Here is a 27,162-nt window from a genome sequence, read left to right on the forward strand (position 1 = left end):
GAAAGTGATGACTTTAAATTCCGTTTAGGAGAGCCACTCTCCGAGCGTGAAATAACCTTACAAGTTACCGTCAAAAGACTGTGCAAGACGTCTGGTATTGAGGGCATGAAGATAAACCATTCCTTGAGAACGGCAGCCACTCGATTGTATCAAGGTGACGTTGATGAACAAATGATTTGCGAAATTACCGGTAGGTTGATAAACATTTTAGTCCTGCAGTAATAAGAAATTGTTATTCAGCAAAAGTCATAACATATCAAAGAAATATTTTTTCCAAACCAGTACGATGCTCTTTTTTATTTATGATATATATGGTAATATTGGTGTTTTTGGAATCTGTAATAGTTTTTAAGTGTATTTGTATGCTGTATGTGTAATACTTTCAGTAATCTGAACAATTTGTTTCAGGACATCGGAGCGACGCCGTTCGAAATTACAAAGAGAACTTCTGACAACCAAAAGGCAACGGTCTCTGACATACTAAGTATGTTGAAAAAAATGAACTCGCCATCACGTGAAGAAGCTGATCCGAAAAGAGCAGATGACCAATGACCTGAAGACAAACTAAATCGAACTGTGACGCTCAATTTCAATTTCATCTAATATCAATAAAAAGTTGAGCCATGTTCTGTAGGGTTTTTTTCATGCAGAAAGGTAATTCAATACAGAGGGTATTTTTCGGGACAAAAACCAGGCTTTCAGTAGAAAATCTCCTGGGATTTCTTGCAGAAAGCCCGGGGCTTAATTACCCTGGGAATGCCCGGTAAACTACCAGTAGAGGTTTAGTCGGTAAAAGAAGACCCTGGCAAGACAATAGAGTGACGTCACTAGAGGTTTATAAAGTTGGAAATAGTAACCTGCCACTTGGCAAACAAGTATGGCTTCAGCATGGATCAACATTAATCAACATGAAACACCGTTTCCATGACACACACCACAGGGATGATATGTTAACATATCCCATGAAAGATTTCTATTAAACATTATTTGCAGCAGCGTTACTATGTTCCTGATCACATACTTTGGTGGCAGAGGATCTTGTACATATATATCTAAACATATGTGAATTCCTGTGCATGTGACATGCATATTTCATACTACTTTGTACAAAATGCCAACACAAGACCCGCAATCACTGCCAGTATTAAAATTCCTATTCTAATCCAGGGGCATTTGGGTGGCAAAGACGACGGAAGTTTGGGTGGCAAAGACGAAGGGCGTTTGGTTGGCAAACAATTATGCTGAATTCTTGTATTCATGCCAAATAGTTCAAACAGCGGCAGAAACTCCTTGAACGTGTGCTCCAGTGTATACATGCCTGGCTCCACACTACTTTGCCTGTGGAGGACTACCTGTTCAGGTTTCACCAGTTTGTTCCTCACCAAGATTGTCTGTTTTCCATGCAAGTGTTCCTCCACATATCTTTTGAACTCATCCTTCTGATGGATGGAACTATTTTCATATAGTTTGTTCATGTGACTGTAAATGTCTCTACATATTTTGCACAGTTGCCAATCGGATGGTCTTAGACCTTCTTGTATTGACTCCGAAACATAAAGGAGTTGCGCTGTAACACTTTCAAGGGTAACTTCACAACTGTTCTTCACTTGTAGCAACAGAAGAGCAGCAGGGATTATCTTGTTCTTTTTGACAAAATCCAGTTCAGATTCATCCAAAATCAGATGAGTACATCCAACCAAATTCACTGTGTCCTCTCTGAACATTTCATTTGGGACTGACAGACCAGAGTCTGCTTCATCAGCCTTCCAAACGAACTTCCATGTCTTGGGACGTTGAAGCACTGGCAGAAACCTGATTTTTAAAAGTTTTTGAAGAATAACTGGTGGGCATATTGTGTGGCGTCCTAGATACTCTAATAGATTCTTACACCTTTGAATTGCCTTTTGATAATCTGTAAAGTACAATTCAGACACTGTACTCGCCCTTTCTACATATATATTCCAGGGCAAATTATCTTCTATCATTCCAGCTCGACACAGACCATCAAGAACTGACCACGTCCTAAAACGTTTGTCTGGGAACATGTCATCTACTTCTGAGAACAGCCTAGCACATGCTCCAGATGGACAAATGCAATCCTGAAGTCGTCTTAACGTGCCCTTATGAGATGTTGGGATGCATTTCGTAGCCTTCACTTGCTGATTGGTTGCATCGTCTTTGCATTGTATAGCATAGATGGTAAGAGAGTCCCTGTCTCTTGGTAACCAATATTCATCCTCAATATTTGGGAAAAACACATCACAGTAGAATGTTTGACTTGCCACACAGCGATTCTTGGCACAACCTCTCTCCTCGATGAGACACGCAATGACATTGTTTGGAATGTCTACAACAACACCTCTACGTTTCCAAAAGTTTACCAAAGCTTTTAAGGCAATGTCTCCTATGTTTGGTTGGGTTCTTATGGATGTATCCAGATACCAGATGGTATTGAGAGGCAATCTTTGTTTTGTACTTTCTTCAACAAAGACTTCATGTTTCTCATCAACAATCCTTTTGTAGAAACTTGACCCAAAACAGTCCATTTGTTCTCTACTGGTGGGCCACAGCTGGTAATACTCTGCTGTTGATACTGAGTTCAAGTCTATGTATTTCAATGCAGCAATGAATGCTCTGGGCACAACATCACGAAGTAAGATGTCATTCCAATCAGCTCCATGTACGGTCTTGTCATCCTCCGTCCTTTTAAGTAGCTCTCTTCTGTTTTCATTGAGTGCAAATGTTGCATTGATATGAAATGAAAATGGATTTTCTATTGGTAATGGAAGGAAAGTGAAGAGATGTCCCTTTCTGTAGAACCCAAAGGGACACATGCTCAGCTTTGTCATCGGTATTGCAACTGCAGCAAGGGGGAGCAAATCTTTCAGTACACCAGATAATGCAAACGTGTAGGACTCCTTTCCACCTGTGTTCCATACAATAACCCACTCAACCTTTGCTCGCCCCCCACTGTGATCCAGGTTCAACTCTTTTATGTTGTTTGAAAGATCTATTTCAATGTCAGCCCTTTGAGCTACTGATAAGCTCTCGTTTTGCTGTGCTAGTCTTTGCCATTTCTTTGACGCATAAACCAAAATGTTTTCACTTTTTAATTTGTCACCTTGTGGTAGGATAGCAGGTGATATTTCAACATGCTTTACTACGTCTACCAACAGCTGTGGTACTCGAGGATCTCCTTCAGAGGGCACAAACAAAAACTTCAAAGATTTCACATTCTGTGTGAACAGGAGGAGGTTTCCACAGGCATCAACAAACTTTTTGAAGAGAGACTCTACCTCTGTCCTCGTGTAACAAGTTTTACTAATGTCACTTTTACGTGCCTGCTCTTCTGTCCTAAGTGGTAATCGGAATAAGGTGCCATTGCAGATTACCTCTCTATTGAAGTCACAACCAAACACACCCTCGAATGGTTTAAATTGATTCCTCATTGTAGCTTTGTTTCTAGCACTTTTCAGATTTGCTTTCAATCCTGGTTTTTCCAAGTAAGAGCCACTTGGGTCAAGAATAACCATTGTATTTCCACTGATGATACTTGGAACATCTGTCAGATTGTAGACAGAGGTAAACCCTAACCCAAATTTTCCTATCGTGGAAGTGTCTGCATGTTTTGTGGCTCCACCTAACTTTATCAAATTCTTAAAGTCTGTGTCCTTGAAGGCAGCATTGTTGAAAGACCAGAGTGCAGGCCCTTGTAATGAAGCCATTTCACTTTTGATCAGAGAGGATCTTGCATCCCAATTTTGTCGCTCATCATACAGAAAACATACTTTAGTGGCACCAGCATCATCTGCATTTTGAATCATTTCTTTTGGAATGGACAGTCCATCAACATATGCATGAAGTAAACAGTTCAGTCGTCTAGTTAATGATTCTGACTGATGATAATCATAGTCTATATCATCCAAGATATTTACTCCAAGCATTTGTGCAGTATTTTTGGAAATAGATTTATGAAGAAAGTGAACACCAGACCCTTCATCCTCTGACTCCTCATTCAGCCAGTCACTGTATGTACATTCTTCAACATGCAATAGAGTCAGACACGAGTTGTCCCCTTGTTGGATTGGAAGAAAAATATTTTCGGGCTTTTCTTGTTCTTCTGACAACCTGTTGACAATTTGTAGAACAAGTTGTGAATCTTTCTGAACTTCTGATTGTCTGGAGGAATTGTCTTCTCTAAAAGCACTCGCTTCTCTGTATGTGTCATGTTTCGATTTGATTGTTTCAAGCACCCCTGCAAGTAACTGAGGTGTAAGTTCCTGGTTACACCCAAGTGTCAACATCAAACTGCGCCAATGATGAAATACAGATGGAAGAGCAAATAGGTAAGGTTTTAAATCCATGTCTTTAGTCATCTGATCTATGAATACAGATGACGGAGGCTGAAACCTTTCATCTATTCCTACCCATACTGAGGGGAATTCACTAAGCAGTTGGATGTGTTCCTTGGACAAGCTCACTGATGACAAATGCTTGTAGATATTGTGCAGCAGGGTCATGTACAGGTGATGTGCCTGACTATTGTATGATGCTGAGAGATTCTGTAAATGTTTAATGACAGAGGTAACTGGAGGAGGAACATCCAACCCAAATAATACTTCCAGTGGTTCTGACATTTCTTCAGCTACACTCATGGTAGATCCGACTACATGCAGGTATTTAGAACTACAAACAATGTTTGATGTTCCAAGCATTGTCATTTCTCCCAGAAACTGAAGTCGACCTGGATAGAAATCTGGCTTCTGTGAAATACATGGGATGCACTGAAGACCCTGTATGTTAGTTAGAGAATCTGGGTCAAACTTCTTTACATGATGAGTGAGAAACAAAACAAGACCCCTTGCTTTCAACAATGCGTCCTGTTTACTGGAAGCATTCAAACTTTGTATAATGTTTGCTGTTGTTACAAGTTCTGCAGCTGTCACCTCTTCTTCCCTTCTTAACCCCAACAGCGTTAGACCTTCCTTCAGCTGCCTGGTTCTGACATGTCTTGAGTGGGGGAATTTGTCCTCACCTAAGAATAGCTGTGTCAAAAGCGATGATGCAGGGTCAAACAGCTGGCATGCTTGGAACGTTGTTGATCCTTTCTCAGATGAAAGAAATTTCACTCCACATGCAAGGTTTGCAACTTCGGCATTTTCAAGCAGATAAGGGCAAGACAATATTAAGAACTCCATGAGTATAAGAAGATCCCTATCAGCCATTCCAATGGGATTTCCTTCAATGATACTTTGTAAAGTGAGTATGACTGCTGCATCCAGTTTCATTTGCGATGCCCCTAGAGACACAGCTAGCGACCTTACAGCTGTGGGGGTAGACACTAGATAGACCTCAGAGTAAGGGAATGGAAATGGGGGTTCCAAAACAGGTGCCAGAATGCCCACATCTTCTAAACACTTTGACGACCCATCAGTTGCCATGAACATTTGAAGACTCCTTAAAATATCCTTTGACTTTGTGAAGTCTGTTGTACTTTCTCCCAAAAAACAAGTTAAGCTGTTTCTTTCCTCATGGGTTGCCTCTGTGTTGAATTGATTGATCTTTGTCTGTATATTGTCATTCTCTGACACAGCATCTAGTACTTTCATGACACCGCTATGGGTCGGGTACTGTATTATCACTCCAAGAATATTCTTGGGTGTAATGTCTGAAATGCTTTTTAACACTACAACACCCAGCCTCCTCAGACAATCAGCCATGTGCTTAGGGAGTGAACTCACACCATCTACTGTCTCAACAATTAGTGGCTTTTGTAGTTCATGTACACATGTTTTACCTTGCTCTTGTAATTCTGGAATAAGAGGCAGTGACCCAAACATACCACCAAGCTGGTCACAGGAATAGCTCTTGTCGATGTAAGTCCACACTGTCCTCAACCAAGTGTCATCAACAGGTAGATGTAGATATTTGGGGTTGTTTTCACCGAAATGTTGTGCAACACATCTCTGCAGAAGACTTGGAAATACGTCACTGGTTATCAGGCCCACGTTGAGAAGATCTGGAAATTAATATGAAATGCAATTAAATACTCAAATATTACCAAATGGGCACATGAAAAAGTATTTCACCATAATTCAAACTAATTCGAATCTAGCAACAATTGTGCAAAGTCAAAAGTTGATTCTGAATCTGTAATGTTTAGTTGTGATGATTCAAACACTGATCGGTTCAGAATTGTTTAGTTCATAAAGGCCTTGAGGTTGTATTTATTTCAGGCTGACACAATTTTATTGGTGTCATGTATGACATTGAAACGTTCTCTCTCTGTGTTATAAGTAGTTTGAACTTGGTCATGAACACTGAATTGCCCTGATGGTAATGTGATATTTTTATAACATCATTCAGAGGCTTGTCTGAATCTTCTCTGTTCATGCACAGATAATGATACATTATTATTGTTCATATGGTGCTGTCATCTGAGTTTTACTATGATTCTCTTTAATAAGTTTTGATTTAACATTAGAATATTACATTATCTACCTCGATTCTCTTCACTTTGTAAGACATGGCCAAGTTCAGGTGATGCCACAGTGTCCACAAGGATGGATTCAAGGCCAGGAAGCAAAAACTCTGAATCAATAACATCTGTCCAAATGAATACATGTCCCTTTCCAATTTCTGTGAAACATCCATCCATTGTAGGCAAAAGGTGTAATCCACATAAGAAGGCTCCACATCCACCGGATAATATATACTTCAGCAAAATCCTCTTTTGGGGCGGAGATAGACATCTTATGTAACAGTCATTTGATGTCAGAAGTGAGCAGACATGTTCACTAGAAACCATTGTTAAGGATGTGCTCAATATGTCTTCCAACAATGCCAAAACATACCCAGGCAAATCAACAATGTTTTGATTACACCGAAGATAAATATCCTTGACAACATCTTTGACATCAATAGCCATGCTGGAATCAAGCACAGTGGCACATTCGGCTGTCATCCAACATCCACCAGCATTTTCTGTGAACAAGATTGGAATGTTTTGCAGTTCTCTTAAAACTCCATCCACCATTGGTTTCCAATATACACTGACAGTTTCTTGACTTGGAACCAAGGAGTACACCTGCTGTATCAGGTCATCTGGATTCTGTTCCTGTTGAGAATGCTGAATCAGCTCGTTTAGAATATTACAATAAACCTCTGGTAGCACTTCACTCACAAGACACTTGTTCCACTCAATATCCTTGTCTGTGTGAGACTGATTCTGCAGCTGATCTGCTGTTGGCCATTTGATATGCCTTCGATTCTGACTCAAGGCAAAGCAGCCATTCACATGAACCTGCAGACCTGTGGGACTGTGACTCTCCAGGGGAAGAGGGAGGAAACAGAACACATGACCTTCACATTTCTTACCAAGTGGAACAGCCAGGCCCACACGCGGACACCGTGACATTTCCTTGCAGAGTCTTTGTAGTCTTTCAGACATATCTCTGGCTTTGAACACATTGAGAATTACCCATTCCTGGCTTAATTTTTGTGACTTTATGAAATCTTCAGTTTCTATCTCAACATTAAGTCTGTTTTCAATGGATGGGCATGTCAATTCACAGTCAATGCGTTTCACTTTTGAGGCAAAATCCATCCTTTGACATTTAACAGATGCTAAACAGCTTTTTGATAGCTGTACACAGAAAATCACCTCTTCTGTAGCTGCATGCTTCTGGAATAATTGAACTTTGTGTATGGAATTGAGAAAAAGTAGTGTCACTGGCGCCTCCGATCTCAGCGCCTGAAATAGGTCCATTACACTCTCTTCTGTATATATATTTCCAGAAAGTTGTGATGTTTGAACCCTCAGAGGAAACCAAAATAGAGTTCCATTATAACCAGCTGTCAAACATTCGTCTGAAAACCCAAACGTACCACTCAGGACCTGACATAAAACATCTTTCACTCTATCTGTTAGATTCTTTAACTTTTTGGCGAAACACACTTTATGTGCTACTTCTTCTGGATTAATGAAAAGGATGTGGTCACCGCTGATGATACATGGATAATCTGAAATATATAGCAAAAAGTTTTAAGACGATGATTCATATATATTATTCATGCATGGCTATGGCCTTTATGATGGAGGATTGATCCCACTAGCAGCTGACCGTGTCTGGAAAGAGTGTTACGACAAAGTGCACTATTTAGGGTCAACAAATGATGACGATGTCGAATTATCCTTTATCCTTGGTGGACATATTGACCATCTAACCTTCAATTTGTTGAAGGAATGAACGTTAATACTCTCAAAATATCTCTACAAATGGGGGACATCACTTCTCACCACATTATGTAGTGTAATTCTATTCATGTGAATATGTTTCTGAGTTGTAACTCCTCGTGTTAGCACACCAAAATCTTCAGTATTGGAGGAAATAAAGACAATCAATCGATACTAGACTGAATTTCCTAAATAGGAAATTCTAAACTGTAGGGAAAAGAAATATTATAAACAGGCTGCTTTGGAAATGTGCATTTGCGATTCGCAAGTCTAGTACTAACCTGTAATATGGAATACAGATTTGAAACCAAGTCCGAATTGTCCTATATTCTGTGACTCACTCTTGAGGCTAGTATGCAACATTTTGATACCTGCCCAATCCTTCTTCCTGAATAAAGCATCATTGAAGACACACAATGCAGGACCCTGCCAAAGAATGGATCAATTTATTTGAAAGTTTGATGAAGTCATTTACACCTATTGGTAACAGTGAACATGTTGTCCTTGCGACACACGAATGAATAAGAACACACAACCCTTCATTAGACCATTTCTCCCATTGTATTTAGTTTTGGTTAAAGACTAAAATCCAACATTACAATGACATGGGAAAACCAAGACTGGCAAGAAGAGATATTTACATAAGCAATTATATTCAGGCTGTTGCTATTTACACATTTCTACCCCAAACCCGATTTAAACACTAATTGAGAACATTGCCTGTCCATGTGATATAAGCATCTGTACCTGCAAAGATTTCAGGAAAGTGTTCTGTTTCAATTCCTGGGGATCTATTTCAGGACGAATATTCCTTCCATCAAACATGATGTTGACAACTTCGGCTCCAGCATCTTCAGCATTCTGTATCAGCTCCTGCAAAGAGTTATATCATACCGTTATTATGTAATCATAGTTATATAATATTATCATAGCTACAGCAGCAATATATATCTCATTATAAGAACTGATGAGCACTGCCAGCTGATGTCTCCATTTTCCCCTGAAACTAATTAAATGTCTAAGATTATCAAGACTTATGTTAGGTAACTGTCTTACACAGACTTTCTTTGAGTACTTTCCGATCACATGCCTTAAGTATCTGCGATCGTCTTGGTTCTGGTTTAACAAAGACTTACTGTGAGTATCTGCACATCACCTAGGTACAGGTCCAACACTGACTCACCTTGAGTATCTCCCCATCACCTGGGTACTGATCCAACATAGACTCACATTGAGTATCTCCCCAACGATTGGGTACTGATCCAACATGTGGGTACTGCTCCAACATAGACTCACATTGAGTATCTCCCCTAACAATTGGGTACTAATCCAAAACGTGAGTAATAGTCCAACATAGACTCGCATTGAGTATCTCCCAAACAATTGGGTACTCATCCAACGCGTGGGTTATGGTCAAACATAGACTCGAATTGTGCATCTCCCCAACAATTGGGTACTGATCCAAAACGTGAGTAATAGTCCAACATAGACTCAAACTGAGTATCTCCCCCAACAATTGGGTACTGATCCAGCAAGTGGGTACTGGTCCAACATAGACTCGCATTGAGTATATCCCCCAACAATTACGTACTGATCCAACACGTGAGTAATAGTCCAACATAGACTCGCATTGAGTATCTCCCCCAACAATTGGGTACTGATCCAAAACGTGAGTAATAGTCCAACACAGACTCACATTGAGTATCTCCCCAACAATTGGGTACTGATCCAACACGTGAGTAATAGTCCAACATAGACTCAAACTGAGTATCTCCCCCAACAATTGGGTACTGATCCAGCAAGTGGGTACTGGTCCAACATAGACTCGCATTGAGTATATCCCCCAACAATTACGTACTGATCCAACACGTGAGTAATAGTCCAACATAGACTCGCATTGAGTATCTCCCCCAACAATTGGGTACTGATCCAACACGTGAGTAATAGTCCAACACAGACTCACATTGAGTATCTCCCCAACAATTGGGTACTGATCCAAAACGTGAGTAATAGTCCAACATAGACTCAAATTGAGTATCTCCCCAACAATTGGGTACTGATCCAGCAAGTGGGTACTGGTCCAACATAGACTCATATTGAGTATCTTCCTAACAATTGGGTACTGATCCAACACGTGAGTAATAGTCCAACATAGACTCATATTGAGTATATCCCCCAACAATTGGGTACTGATCCAACATGTGGGTACTGCTCCAACATTGACTCACATTGAGTATCTCCACAACAATTGGGTACTGATCCAACATGTGGGTACTGCTCCAACATTGACTCACATTGAGTATCTCCCCAACAATTGGGTACTGATCCAAAACGTGAGTAATAGTCCAACATAGACTCACATTGAGTATCTCCCCAACAATTTGGTACTGATCCAAAACGTTGGTTATGGTCCAAATAGACTCGCATTGAGTATCTCCCCAACAATTGGGTACTGATCCAACACGTGTCAAACATAGACTCACATTGGGTATCTCCCCAACAATTTGGTACTGATCCAAAACGTGGGTTATGGTCCAACATAGACTCGCATTGAGTATCTCCCCAACAATTGGGTACTGATCCAACACGTGGGTTATGGTCCAACATAGACTCACATTGAGTATCTCCCCAACAATTTTGTAGAATTTTCCTTTTCGGAATATTCTATAAGTAATACGTTACCACTGTTATACCAAGGCTTTTGTCTCCCACAACTGCTGCTATAGCGAAATCTACCACAGAGATCTCAATTACCTCATGCAGCACGTGTGTAGCCACCTAGCTGCCATGTGACACCCTTCACTCTTGTCTCTTGCAAGAGCAAGTGCTCAGGGGACGGACGGGGCGGCAGCAGCCCAGTGGTAACGTATTACTTATAGAATATTCCGCATAGGAAAATTCTACAAATTACATTAAGTAATACGTTACCACTGTTATACCGAGGCTGACTACCACAGTAGGCGGTGGGGAGCACCTACAACCCGAATCCTGACTGCTAGCGTTCCCTCCGACCAGCGGAAGTAAACACCAAGGCGGAAGCACTCGATGCGCATGCTCCCAGCTTGGCGTTACCATATAGGGATACCAAAGCACTGTCAAGCGCATACCGCAAAGGCTCAATCGTCATTGCCAAAACGATTGGTGACTCCAAACGGCCCCACTGGATAGGTATTTCATCGCCGCAGCGGATGAGAACATTGTATCCGCGTGAGCTAAATCTAAGATCAGGTTAAACAGTCAAAAGAGGGAAATTAATTTCCTTCAGACCGTATATCCCCGAGCAAGCCTACTTAAAGTATGTAATAGGTGCGTGAATTAAATGCATAACTTGTTTGATAGGCATTACTTAGAAGTTGGCGGTACTCTATCCCACACCCAGACCTGCGACCCTTAAACCCGAATCAGCGCCCTTCCGCATCGCCTTCCCGTTCATAGGAAAAGCCTCCCACATCATCAGCCGCCTCCTCAAACAGCAAGCCAACATCGACACCCACTTCACCAGCTCCAACTCCCTCAACACCCTGCTAAAAGCCAACGGCAGGAACACATCTAAACCCAAAGAGGCTAAAGGTGTAGTCTACAAAATTGACTGCAACTGCGGGCAATCTAACGTAGGTGAAACATCCCGCCCAGTCAACACCAGAATCAAAGAGCATAAAACCTCCACCATCAAATCCGACAGCAAAGCAGCCATCTCGGACCGTATCATCAACTGTCCCAATCACAACATCAACTGGGACAACGTCCAAATCCTCGCCAACAACCTCCATGATTTCACCAAAAGAAAACTAACAGAAGCAGTCCACATTCGCCGCCACAAGCCATCAATCAACAGAGATCAAGGCTATTTCATCCCATCCGCCTACTATGAACTCATCAAACAATAATCACCTGTTTATTGGCTTCATGCCTCATTGGCTTCTAGCTATATGTTTTCTGTCCATCGTGTTGTGATAGCATCATCCTTTGTTGTCACACCTACCTATGTTATCCCACTCATGTATGCCCTTGTTGTTACTGTTAATCCTCTACTGTTAATCCACCACTTGCTATATATATTCTGCACTATGTCCCTCATTCCGTCTTGCTTGACAACGGTATAAGGATCTATACCGAAACGTCGCTTTTTACAGTATTAAAGAAGTTGTTATCTATAAAAAATTGTGTCTATTGCGCTGGACACCCCCCCTAGATGACCGCTTGTGCCGCGATCAGCGGCCCAAGACGGTGCACCCCCTCCACGTCTTCATCAGAAACCTTTCTGAGGTAATGATTGGCAATAACCGAGTCAGAACGCCAGTAACAACCTCGTAATATTCTGTGAACAGAGATATTCGAGTGTGGGGCAAATGTTGCCGCTAGCGCCCTGATCTCGTGCGGGTTTGACCCCGCTACCGGTAACCCCCGAGACCGGTACGCCAGATTGATGACAGAACGAAGCCACAACGCAATCGAGTTGCGAATTATGTCAACCGTGCGATTAGGGTTACACGATATGAACAGATGGTCACGCCCTTGTCTACGTTCATTCGAAGCCTTAAGATAATACTTAAGGGCCCTAACCGGACACAGCGCTCTGTCCTCAGTATCAGCAGGATGTAAGATTTCTTTGAGTTATCTTACAGTGAATTCTCTCTCCGTTTGCCCAATTCTCTGATTCTTGGCGACGAAGCCCAAGAGCAGGCCCAGGCGGACTGCTCCTTCGTCACCCCTATCGAATCGTACCTTGGCAACATCGAGTGCATGAATTTCGGATACACGTGCCGCCGTGGCAAAGGAGAGGAGAAATGCTGTTTTCCAAGTCACATGCCGGAACGAAGCACTATGCAAGGGTTCATACGGAGCTTCCGTAAGTGATTGCAACACTAGGGAAAGATCCCAGGCCGGTGCTCGAAGGCGGCCCTTCTTAAGATCGTGCTGTTTGAAACCCTTGATAATACCCCGTATCACCGGCAGTGGAAGTGGCGACTGCGTGACCTTGGTCAGCAAGTCGGGGTACCACGATCTGTTCGGCCACATGGGCGCGATCAGTAACATTCGACAGCGAACTCCTCGGAGCCAGCTTAGATTGTGTGGTATCAACGCTGTCGGCGGGTAAGCATAAGCGTCCAAGCCCGTCCAGTCTAACGCAAGAGCATCGTGATCGATGGCCCTCGGGTCAGGGACTGGTGATACAAACAGGACACCAGTCACCAGGACGTTCCGCACACCTGGGATGTGACAGGCGTGTATCTGGCACAGGACACCGTCCACTAGAGCGTAAAACTCGAAAGTGAGATCGAGTAGCGAGTGAATGTGGGTTCCCCCCAGTTTGTTCACATAGGACACTACCGTCGTGTTGTTGGTCGCCAGCATGAGCCGGGCGTCGACAAGACGATGCTTCCAGTGATTGACTGCAATGATCACTGCCTTGAACTCGAGACAATTGATGTGAAGACCTAGTTCGTCTATGCACCACAGCCCCGAGCTCACCTCCCCCTCTAGATGGGCGCCCCAGCCCACTAGAGAGGCATCTGTATATAGGTTCAACGTGGCCCGGTAGGGCCGCATAGAGACTCCTGATAAGACATTGTAAGGGACCGTCCACCACTCCAGATGCGGTCGGAGCCGATCCGGGAGGGGGACGGTCGCACTGTTCACCTCCGTTGCTAACAACTGGATTAAAAACCGTTGCAGCGGGCGGAGTTGGAGACGACCCCGTTCAGTGCCTTCCTGGGCTGATACAAGTAGCCCTAACAGCTGTTCCCAAAATTGAACAGTCTGTTGCACCGCTAAGACTTTGGCAATCATCGCCTGAATCTTGTGCCACCGGTCTGGGGGGACAAAGAGGCGATGGGTCACCGTGTTGAACCGACCTCCAATGAACTGCAAGTTCTGAGAAGGGGTTAACTCGCTCTTGGGGAGATTGATAATCCACCCCAATTGCTCCAAGAGCCGACGTGCGAAAACGAGATGGCGTCAGTCATTCGATTTGCTACTAGCGAGTCGTCCAGGTACGCGAAGTACCGGACACCCCTCCGGTGGAGGAACCCCACTATGGGGGTGGTTAACCGGGTGAACAGCCAGGGAGCGGATGAAAGACCGAATGAGAGTACAACCCACTCGTAGTGCCTGCCTTGAAAGACAAACCTGAGATACTTGTGATGATCCGGGTGAATCGGAACATGCAGATAAGCATCCTTCAGGTCGATCGAAGCGAGCCAGTCGGCCGGCATGATCAGTGATTTCAGGTCCGCCAAGCTCAACATTCTGAACTAGGGCGGCTTGCGCAGGTAGAACTCGTTGAACGATTTCAAGTTGTGAATCATTCTGAGTTCGGCACTGTCCTTCTTGGGAACGAGAAATATCCTGGAGTAAAACCCCAATGTTATTTCTGGTAGAGCTAACTCCCGAACTGCCCTCTTCTCCACCAACCTGCCGACCAAAAGGAGCACCTCCTGATTTGCAGCGTCCAACCCTGAAGCAACCAGATATGACTGGCGCAGAAGAAAATGGCACGTGCCGGAAATAAAGGCCGAAGCCCCGGCAACGTACTCCAGGGAAGCATTTAAACCGAGCAAGCAGTTGTAAATGCGCTGGTCTCGGTCCGTAGGAGGACCTTCGACCAGACTGGCCGCTGCAGCCAGGTATGTGTCTCCTTGAGACATTGCCAGCATGGAGTGTCTAGCGAGGGTGTCCAGCTGTTGCAAGGTACCTTGTGGTACCGTGGCAACCGTGGGGCACAGACCCCCAAACGCTCCACATGGGCTTCCACGGAAGGACCAGCCTCGGGAAAGGCAAGGTCATGTACCGGGAAAGATACTTTTCTCCACGACGGTGGAGGTAACGGGAGACCCCGACCGGAGGCAGCCGCGAAGGCCTTCTCCAAAGAAGGCTTAATACCGCGCAGCAAGGTTGAAGCCTTGTCGGACGTCTTGTCGTACACCTCGGAGGAACCCACGGAACCGAAGAGGTCATAAACCATGGCCACGCGGTCCTTAATCGATAGCGTAAGGAACGGTTCGGGGGAAGAACCGATAACCACGGAAGCTGCCGGCGTACCAGTGGACCCCGCGTCCGAACCCGCGGCCACCAAAGAGGCCGGGAATGGAACAGCCAGCGGCCTATCTTGTAATAAGGCCGCCAGCTTGGAGTCCACAAGTTTCGACAACAATGCGGCGACGGAATCCCCAGACAGCCCGAGGGCCGCAAAGGGATCCGCCGCAGCTGAGGAGGTGGTACCCGCACGGGGACCCCGACCGGACGAACCAGCCACCACAGGGGTGGAGACGGACTGGACGTACAGTCGGTAACGCTCAAACTCCGCAGGCCCCAGACCTTCGCACAGGGTGCACCGGGTGTCCCCGCAAGGAACCCTGCACCGCGGGCAATGATCGTGGGGATCCCAGGACGACAAAAAAATTTGGCACACCGCGCAACTCCGAGGAGCAGGGGTAGAGGGGGTGGAGACTGCGGACAATTCCATGCCAGACATTGTTTGTATTCTATAAACAAAGAACAAAACATGGTTACAACGCACGCACAACAATGATTCACAAAATGATTCACAAGAAAATAAACGAGCAATGTGAACATATAACATACACATATAACTTTTATATAGAGAAATAAGTGATGTTAACCCCCAAAACATACAAGAACAGGGGAAACGTAAAAACACAACGTGCATACGCGAACCCCGCAAGTATATAGAAAAAAGGGCGGGAAAAATTTTCCGTTTGGCGGGTAAATTATAACCAAGCGTAGCTACCGCAACGCCCCATAAAAGCACAGTTTATTAGAGAATAAACTATAATAAATATCACCAAATATTCAAGGAACGCTTCAGCAGTAGGTATACACGTCTTGCTACGCAGACGAAGGAGACAAGAGTGAAGGGTGTCACATGGCAACTAGGTGGCTACGCACGAGCTGCATGAGGTAATTGAGATCTCTGTGGTAGATTTCGCTATAGCAGCAGTTGTGGGAGACAACAGCCTCGGCATAACAGTGGTAACGTATTACTTAATGTAACTGGTACTGATCATACGAGTGGGTACTCGTCCAACACAGACTCACATTGAGTATCTCCCCAACAATTGGGTACTGATCCAACACTTGAGTACTGGTCCAAAATAGACTCACATTGAGTGTCTTCCAAACAACTGGGTACTGATCCAAAACATGGGTACTGCTCCAACATAGACTCACATTGAGTATCTCGCCAACAATTAGGTATGAATCCAACACGCTGGTACTGGTCCAATATAGACTCCAATCAATTGCGTACTGATCCAACATGGAGACACATTGAGTATTTCCTTATCAATTGGGCACTGATCTAGCACGTGGGTACTGGACCAACATAGACTCGCATTGAGTATCTCCCCCAACAATTGGGTACTAATCCAAAACGTGAGTAATAGTCCAACACAGACTCGCATTGAGTATCTCCCCAACAATTTGGTACTCATTCAACGCGTGGGTTATGGTCCAACATAGACTCGCATTTAGTATCTCCCTAACAATTGGGTACTGATCCAACACGTGAGTAATAGTCCAACCTAGACTCGCACTGAGTATCTCCCCAACAATTGGGTACTGATCCAACACGTGAGTAATAGTCCAACATAGACTCGCATTGAGTATCTCCCTAACAATTGGGTACTGATCCAACACGTGAGTAATAGTCATACATAGACTCACATTGAGTATCTCCCCCAACAATTGGGTACTGATCCAACACGTGGGTTATGGTCCAACATAGACTCGCATTGAGTATCTCCCTAACAATTGGGTACTGATCCAACACGTGAGTAATAGTCATACATAGACTCACATTGAGTATCTCCCCCAACAATTGGGTACTGATCCAACACGTGGGTTATGGTCCAACATAGACTCGCATTGAGTATCTCCCCAACAATTGGGTACTGATCCAAAATAGACTCACATTGAGTGTCTTCCAAACAACTAGGTACTGATCCAAAACGTGGGTACTGGTCCAACATAGACTCACATTGAGTATCTCCCCAACAATTTGGTACTGACCTAATGAGAGGGTACTGTTCCAATATAAACTCCCATCAATTGCGTACTGATCCAACACTTAGGTACTGGTCCAACATAGAGACACATTGAGTATCTCCCAACAATTTAGAGACTATGGCTGCAACGAATACACTATGAGGCGAATACGATTCACATAGGGAAAAGAATACGAATATTAATTCTCAATGACATATTAAGTCAGCAGTTTATGTATCGTTTATTATATTCAGTGAAACAATAACATCATAATTTATTTTACATGGTTTGTTAATTAACAATAAATTATACATTTATATACTGCACTTATAGTATCTATAGGTTCTAGTATCTGCTCAAATACGACAATGACCAGTGAAAACAATACTATCAAATTAAATATGATTAGAGTGTTGTCATTGAAAGAAATCTATGCATATAGTATGTTGTTATGGATATTTTAGGTACAGGGTATGTAAATATACATGATAGCACATTCATAATTATTCGATTCTAGTGGGCATGAATAACGAATTCAATTCATGAATGGTTACGGTTCAATTCACCTAACACGCGAGTGAATCGTAATAGCCCTAATAGAGACACATTGAGAATTTCTGCATCAATTGGGTACTGATCAAACGCGTGGCTACTCGTCAAACTTAAACTCACATTGAGTATCTCCCAATCAATTTGGTACTGATCCAGCACTTTGGTATTGGTCCAACATAGACTCACATTGAGTATCTCCCCAACAATTGGGAACTGATCCAAGGCGTGGCTACTGGTCCAACACAGACTCACATTGAATATCTCCCCAACAATTGGGAACTGATCCAACACGCTGGTACTGGTCCCACATACACTCATATTGAGTATCTCCCCAATATGTGGCTTCTGATCCAGCAAGTAGGTACTGGTCCCACATACATTCGCATTGAGTATCTCCCCAACAATTGGGTACTGATCCAACACGTGAGTAATAGTCCAACATAGACTCGCATTGAGTATCTCCCTAACAATTGGGTACTGATCCAACACGTGAGTAATAGTCATACATAGACTCACATTGAGTATCTCCCCCAACAATTGGGTACTGATCCAACACGTGGGTTATGGTCCAACATAGACTCGCATTGAGTATCTCCCCAACCATTGGGTACTGATCCAAAATAGACTCACATTGAGTGTCTTCCAAACAACTAGGTACTGATCCAAAACGTGGGTACTGGTCCAACATAGACTCACATTGAGTATCTCCCCAACAATTTGGTACTGACCTAATGAGAGGGTACTGTTCCAATATAAACTCCCATCAATTGCGTACTGATCCAACACTTAGGTACTGGTCCAACATAGAGACACATTGAGTATCTCCCAACAATTTAGAGACTATGGCTGCAACGAATACACTATGAGGCGAATACGATTCACATAGGGAAAAGAATACGAATATTAATTCTCAATGACATATTAAGTCAGCAGTTTATGTATCGTTTATTATATTCAGTGAAACAATAACATCATAATTTATTTTACATGGTTTGTTAATTAACAATAAATTATACATTTATATACTGCACTTATAGTATCTATAGGTTCTAGTATCTGCTCAAATACGACAATGACCAGTGAAAACAATACTATCAAATTAAATATGATTAGAGTGTTGTCATTGAAAGAAATCTATGCATATAGTATGTTGTTATGGATATTTTAGGTACAGGGTATGTAAATATACATGATAGCATATTCATAATTATTCGATTCTAGTGGGCATGAATAACGAATTCAATTCATGAATGGTTACGGTTCAATTCACCTAACACGCGAGTGAATCGTAATAGCCCTAATAGAGACACATTGAGAATTTCTGCATCAATTGGGTACTGATCAAACGCGTGGCTACTCGTCAAACTTAAACTCACATTGAGTATCTCCCAATCAATTTGGTACTGATCCAGCACTTTGGTATTGGTCCAACATAGACTCACATTGAGTATCTCCCCAACAATTGGGAACTGATCCAAGGCGTGGCTACTGGTCCAACACAGACTCACATTGAATATCTCCCCAACAATTGGGAACTGATCCAACACGCTGGTACTGGTCCCACATACACTCATATTGAGTATCTCCCCAATATGTGGCTTCTGATCCAGCAAGTAGGTACTGGTCCCACATACATTCGCATTGAGTATCTCCCCAACAATTGGGTACTGATCCAACACGTGGGTTCTGGTCCAACATAGACTCACATTGAGTATCTCCCCTTCAATTGGGTACTGATCCAGCATGTGGGTACTGGTCGAACATAGACTCAAATTGAGTATCTCCTCAACAACTGAGTACTGATCAAACATATCTGCTCAAATGCGAAAATGACCAGTGAAAACAATACTATAAAATTAAATATGATTAGAGTGTTGTCATTGAAAGAAATCTATGCATATAGTAGGTTGTTATGGATATTTTAGGTACAGGGTATGTAAATATACATGATAGCATATTCATAAATATTCGATTCTAGTGGCCATGAATAACGAATTCAATTCATGAATAGTTACTGTTCAATTCACCAAATACGCGAGTGAATCGTAATAGCCCTAATAGAGACACATTGAGAATTTCTGCATCAATTGGGTACTGATCCAAAACGTGGGTACTGGTCTACATAAGACTCACATTGAGTATCTCCCCAACATTTGGGTACTGAACCAGCAGGTGGGTACTGGTCCAACATAGAATCACATTGAGTATCTCCCAATCGATTGGATACTGATTCAACACGCTGGTACTTGTCCAACATAGACTCACATTGCGTATCTCTTTAACAGTTGGATACTGATCCAACACTTGGGTACTGGTCCAACGCTGACTTACCTTGAGTATCTGTCCATCATCAGGGTACTGGTCCAACACTGACTTACCTTGAGTATCTGTCCATCATCTTGTCACTGGTCCAACACTGACTTACCGTGCGTATCTGTCCATCATCTTGTCACTGGTCCAACGCTGACCTACCTTGAGTATCTGGCCATCATCAGGGTACTGGTCCAGAACGTCCTGCAACTGCTTGACAAGGGTAGGCAGCTCCATACATGTGTAGCCATCATCGTCTGATTCTTTGTAAAAGAACGTCTTCTTAAAATACATATGTTACCCTTCCCCGTTTCGATCATTTGAGTGTTCGTATATATAGAAAGAAACGTCACCATGGATAGATATATGAGAAGCCCAATTTGTCCAAACACTGTAAACATACTTTGAGACATATTAAAAAGATGAAACCTGGCAAAACTGATCATCAAGGTTGAAATTAAAGTGTCAAATGTTCTTAAAGTGAAACAGAACACTAGTCTCTCAGAAAATGGCATCACAAGTCAGTATCTCGTGTGTCCATCATGTGCATTGATGCCTGGCATGCAACGTCGATACATGGAATGGATGAGGCGGACACTGCATGGTTCTGATGCCATTCTGCTGGGGGAAGTCTCTTGTTGCTCTCGCACTAAGGGCGTGGGCGTAATCATGCTGAAACTCGTGGCTTCTTCGACAGACCAAATGAGGTAGGGCCTGTGGTCTCAAGACTTGATCAATGTACCGAGCTGCTGTGACACCAATGCCTCTCCCTGGACCGATATTCTGGAGGACCGCAGGGCCGGCCCTCTGTGCAGGACCAATTCCATCCCACACCATGATGTTCGGACCACAGCACGAGTCTCTCTCAACAACACAAGCATCCCAATAACGTTCCCCACAGCGTCACCAGACTCTCTCTCTGCTATCTGCTGTTGAGATACACTAACGGCTCTCCTCTGAGAAGAGGATTCTTCTCCACTGCTGGTGGCGCCAAAGGTGGTGCTGTGTTGCCCACTGAAGACGGTCGGATGTTATCCGATCTGGTCGGATTTTTATAGGGCAAGAGATGGGGGAACGCGTGTGCATTTCAATTTGCACAGAACTCACGTGTATCGGGTTACCATGGCCATTGCCGTGATGCGTTAAGGTGATTGGTTTTATTGTCATCTGCTTTGTTTTTTATCATCAAATTTCATTTTTTCCGGACATGGTAATGTTAAATTTTAGAAACTTTGACAAAAAGTACCCAGATATTTAAATGACAACTTTTCATGCAAACTTACTTGGGGTGACGTTTCTTTTGCAGTTCAGTATACATGCTACTGAGTACTTTCTTTTTCTTTTCTTTAGCCAAGTTGAATTATGTATATTGATGGTTAATGTATTACATTTATTGTGCATACTTTATATTTTCAACAAGTAGAAGATTTGAATATATTTTTTTAAATCGATGTTTTTAAATCTTTTAATTTGCTTCAACTAATTATAACTCACCAGCTGACTGTGTATCTTGGTCCATCTTTAGCTGAGTGTCACCAAAGTTTTATGCCGAACAATGTCCAGTGGCCACCTGAAACAGTAACAAATCGATTAGGTTCAGATGGCAAAGGATCAGATAATTCATCTTGACCTGGGCTAAGCATACCCTCCAAAGTATGCAGTCTATACTGGGGTGCTACTCCCGATGACTCCTCAGTAGGAAACACAACTCTTACAAGTTGATCCACACAAGTAACAGTCTGCATACTCTCTCCTCAACATTCGCTACGGTAGCGCTCAAGCTTAACCTAGGATTAATCTACTGTATTGTATTGTATTGTTTACTGTTTTAATTTGTGTTTGTCACTGTTATCTGGAAGAGATTATTCAACCCTGAGTCCTTCCTGCACTTTGCCAGCTTGATCAAAGTCCATATTGCAGGATGGTAACGCTTCACCACATCATGTTATAGTGGTGACCAAGTTCCTGATTCGGCTGCGATTGAACATGCATGGGACGAGGTGGGGAGAAACAGCCATGGAACACCAGCAAATATACGGAAATTGGGACAGCACCTTCCAAGCAAGTGGCGGGCTATTCCCCTTGGGTTTTGTAACGTCTACGTTTTTCAAGAGAATAACAAATGTCAATAAGCGATAATGGGCGATCTTTTTGTTCCAAAGGGCAATAACTCTTCTTTCGAAATGATATAAGCGACGGTCCAAACTGTCGCTCCCAGTCTGGTTCCCAGATCAAAGCACGCTGCGACAACTACTGACATGTAGAGACGGAGCCAAGCTAAAGAGTTATCCTGTTGCATCTTCGTTCAAAAACGGTCGTTTACAACTGAATATTTTTAACTAGCACATATTTTGTAGTGATTATTTCGTTTATAATATCAACATTTGTTGAGTCTTCATCTACAAGACGAATTGTCACTTTGGAATATAGCGGGAAAAACGTCATGAAAAATGGTATATTGCCACGGTATTTTATACGTCAGAAAACAGCGAGGCTTTCTGTCAGTCAGGGCTAACATATTGCATCGATTTATCAGCCTTTGTGTTATTTCCCACAACAATTCAAGCATTCAAATCTCAACAAATACTACCATGGACTTCAATTAAATAAAATTAGTGATACGCCTTCATTTGCAGCACACAGACAACTTTGACAGGCCTTAACCAATGATCTATATAGTAAGTATTCATCCGCGCCTTTACAACTATTTTAAGAAGAAATAACGTTCAAAATAATAAAACAACTGATTTTAAATGTTACTTTTTAGATCAAAATTTAAAGTTGCATCTGAATATTTGAATTTATATTATTTTTTTAGAAATAGGCCAAATGAACATCTACCATGCATCTATTAGATCTAAGCACTCAGTTACTCAGTTGCAATATACATACCAGTCATCATACATTGAAATAAGAGATTTACCCATATTATTCTTATATTATACCCCTCATAATATGTGTCCCACCATTAAGTGCTCTGAGTCATCACATGTGTTAATTAGTTGATCCATCATTTCTTACAGAATTCTGATACTCATGCTCTTAAAATAGTAGTTAATTACAGAGATATGTCCCAACAAACAACAAATCATACTGACTACCCCACAAAATGTGTATGATGCATAAATAGAATTAAATCATAGTTTTATCTTCTTGTTTTAGTAACATTATATTTATTTTAATGTTGACAAATTATTTCCCATACAAAGCAACACACTATCCTGCTGTATGTAAGTATCCTGATTTTCATTCAACAGTACTTCAAGACACCTGTAGTATAAAGTATATTTTGTAGATATTATTATCATATAGCAAATATGAATATGAAAATATGAATATGAAAGTTTATCATCAAATCTTCTGATGGTTAAATAAATGCAAATTGAACCCCACAGTCATTCCATGTAGATAAATGGATTTATTTATGTTATTTGTTTTTGCATATAACAGATTATACTTACATATGTTACAGTCAGTGTCTATAATCAGGCCCAATATGTATTTTGACACAACATTTCAGTCAATATGCATATTGACTGATTCACTCGGGTAAGGTATATTTTTTCTTAAATTTTCATTCATTTATTATTGCCTGTAAAATAGGACCGGATTTTAGACAGACTGGCTGAAATGAATAAGACTGCATACTTTAAACTCCTAAATTTAATTTGTATCTATTTTGATCTAATCAAGATCAAAGTAACTTATGTCAGAAATTTAAAATGTTTTCACAATGAATTGATTGATTCTCTAAACCTGAAAGAATACCAGAGTCCCTTTTTATGTTATTTATCTTTATTAGCATAAAATTCAGTTCAGAAACAGATGACAGTTAAAAAGACATGCATGTGTAATCAAATAATAGTAGACATTCACAAGTGTGCCAAGATATTAAATAAAATAATTAGAGTCATTGTGCAATGAAGATATCTTTTGATGTGAAGAGAAAAAAGAAAAATATTAATAGTTTGTTTATGTTGGAATTTGAAACATCAGTTTAGAACAAGGAAACATAAAAAGCAAGTTAAGAATCAGCTTTATCTGTGTCACAATCATATGATCATTGTCAATGCAGACACTGCATTGTTAATACAATCAACATTTTAGAGATTGGCAATTAGTATGAATATATTGTTTTATTTAAAAAAATGTAGTTTGTACAAATACTCTTGAATATGTATTTTAACTAACATGTATAGGGTCCTCTGTGTCTGAATTTTTTTAAGGCCAAAATATTATATATATTTCATTGATCATATTGAAATATAATCATAGTAGTATTTGGCAACAAACAGATACCATTCATATATATAAAATCCTTGTATACAACATGCACCAATTAACCCTTAACATCAAAACAGATTTCAGTGATTTCCATTTCTTTTATTTTGAACATTGTAACATGATATATAGTTATTGACGTAATTTTACAGTGCCTGTTACTCTTACAATTTCTTGAGAACATTCCTCATTGCTCTCTGTTATATATCTGACAAATACTTACATGTGTTGCTGTCAATATTCACAACATTTGAGGCTACGGGCAACGTTGCATGAGACCTTCACATTTCGCGTACCGTATCGCCTCACCGTTGTACATACTGAAATGCATGCATATGATGTAGCCTGCTCGTCGATGCTACAACATAGATATAGGGACGTATACAAAATCTACTTAATTTTCATATTCATACATCAAGGGCAACACTTTCAGTACCGATTGCAAAACGTCACCAAAGCGACCTTGGATGAACGATCAGCTGATCTCACCGCATCGCTTCGAACGCCTATCTAGTGGATAACTATACAATATAATCAGTCGTGGTCATCCCTGATGTATCATTAAATCAAGGAACATTTATTTCCGGACATGGCAATAGATAAATCATTGTTTAGGCGAAAAGATATGCTGCCCACCCACAAGCGTAAAGTGAAGGTTATAGCCTGTAACCTCGGGGTATCGCGGTACTTGTCATGTACGCTAAACGGAACAAAATGCACTCACTAACCTTTATGTTTATTCGTGTTCTCTGTATCAGATATCATTCATGTTATCAAACAATGCATATTTTACTGATAAAAGTTCATTATTTACATTAGTAGCTCCGAGTAAATGCCGGGCCTCGCGCTCTGTTTGACAAGGGAGAGAACTCCATCGTATCGCGGTACGGAGAAAAGTTGTGTATGGAGGTCCGAATTGGACAAAAAGAGGACATAATTCTACCAACCACTTGGTATGATCATGCCAAACATCAGTGATTTGTCCAGACAAGTGCAAAGACAGACACAAGTAAAATTCTAAATATGTTATCAGCAATAGGTATTCAATGCATATTTACCGAAAAGTAAGAGAAAAATATTTTCATAAGTCAACATCAAAATATCAGAAATGATATTTTAAGATTGTTTAAAAAAAATTGGATGACAATAATTTGTCACAAAATGGAAAAATGTTAAAAGTCAACAATAAATATATAAAAAGCACTCCTAGTATGCCCAAAGTATGTATTTATCTTTTGGTTACTAGTGAAGAACGTATTTCTAAGTTTGGCATTATGGCCCTTATGATCTCTCAATAGATTCTGGGCACAGAGCGGGAAAAAAAGTGCGGACTACGTAACTTCCGTTACCTCATTAGTCGCCATGAATATATGCAGGTGATCTTGTTTAGGTCGATAGAGAAAGTTTACTTGGGGAACTGCGGGTTATATAGTTGGCCATTGATAGATGGGGGTAAGGCAATATTGCAACAGATGCCAGAAGTATGTATCAACGGATAACTCCTTACTTACAGCAGACGGAACATTCCGAGGAAATTGAAATTGTTTACGAAGTGAGCACTTCCTGGTTACTGATTTGCATTAATAGACAGCAGCTAAGAGGCGTGTCCAGCGTGAACTATCGGAAATCACAAATGCCGCGATACGATGAATGCCGCTGTATACTAGTTAACTGTCTATAGGCGTCATAGTAACATGTAGGGCTCGTATCGCGCATACCACATGCGCCGCCAGGCCCGTCCGGGTCAGCGCACCTAGCGGCTTAGCGAAGGGAAGATAAATTGAAAAAGATCACCCATTACTCAATAAACGACCATCTTGCATTATTTTGCCTTGTCACTGTGGAACTAACGTAAAAAGGAAGTCAACAGTTTGTGTACGGGCTAGACATTTACGAAAATGGGGGATTTGCTGGGAGGTAATTCTTGTAATACAATAGTTCCGTCAAAGGTTGTGTTCACTTCAGTGAAATATCAAGGTTATGTTTACTCACGGACGTATATACGTCTCTGGTTTACTGCAGTATAAATATCACTTTTCTCAACTTCAGAAAATGCTTTGACTCTGAAGTATGTAATATATCAGAAATCTTAAAATTGCAATTTCTAGGCCTGTGGTTATCGATGTTGTTGAAATATGTAAGCCTAAGGAGAAGGACTAGCTAGTTGTCAACCTGTGTATATATTGCGTCACCATAGCAACATGCTTGGGACTTGCACTTCCAGCTGAACATGATATTTTTATCATGGTGACGGTTTAGACAGACATATTTCTTGTTCTGTAAAGCCTAATGACACCACATCTAATCTGGTAAACAAGTTAATATCTAAAGATCTCCATACTCACATGTGCTCCCTACAGCTACTGACTGAACTGTGTACGTGACAGGGTATCTGTAGTCAAGTAACAAGGCCTTAGCGATGCCATATAGGGACAACAATGGGTTCCAGGAAAAATGAGTCATGGCGTTCATGGGTCATATAGGCCTATATATACCCGTTGATACATTGTAAACCATATTGTAGAGGACACAAATCTACAAATGGTGGATTTGTACATGTACTAATGAGCCTGTATAGTCACAGGCTATATGTCCTTAAAGGGTAGTTATCAACATTTCGTGTTTGGAGGCGCATGACTAGGATATGATATCATCTGGACACATTCGTGACAAACTCGTGTTATTCCCGAACAAGCCGAATAGCGACTCGTGCCCCTGTTTGCGACTGACTGAGTGAGTGAGTATGTTTTTACGCCGCTTTTAGCAATATTCCAGCA

At 41.7% G+C, this 27,162-nt stretch overlaps 1 protein-coding gene across 1 annotated transcript; it reads right to left on the reverse strand.

The window, feature by feature from the left end:
- Positions 1–139: 139 nt before the first annotated feature.
- LOC139471619 (sacsin-like) lies at positions 140–26,773 on the reverse strand. Its single transcript, XM_071254010.1, has 8 exons — positions 26,731–26,773; positions 24,609–24,743; positions 21,599–21,674; positions 20,267–20,367; positions 8,984–9,109; positions 8,518–8,662; positions 6,502–8,022; positions 140–6,019 (listed from the first exon to the last, which is right to left on the reverse strand). Exons 3-8 carry the CDS (start codon positions 21,621–21,623, stop codon positions 1,098–1,100), a joined length of 6,840 nt encoding a protein of 2,279 aa, XP_071110111.1. The 5' UTR covers positions 21,624–21,674; positions 24,609–24,743; positions 26,731–26,773; the 3' UTR covers positions 140–1,097.
- Between the last annotated feature and the right edge of the window lie 389 nt (positions 26,774–27,162).

The sequence above is a fragment of the Haliotis cracherodii genome, unplaced genomic scaffold, assembly GCF_022045235.1.
Source record: "Haliotis cracherodii isolate W230 unplaced genomic scaffold, xgHalCrac1.p SCAF_1, whole genome shotgun sequence".
Taxonomy (NCBI): Eukaryota; Metazoa; Mollusca; class Gastropoda; order Lepetellida; family Haliotidae; genus Haliotis; species Haliotis cracherodii.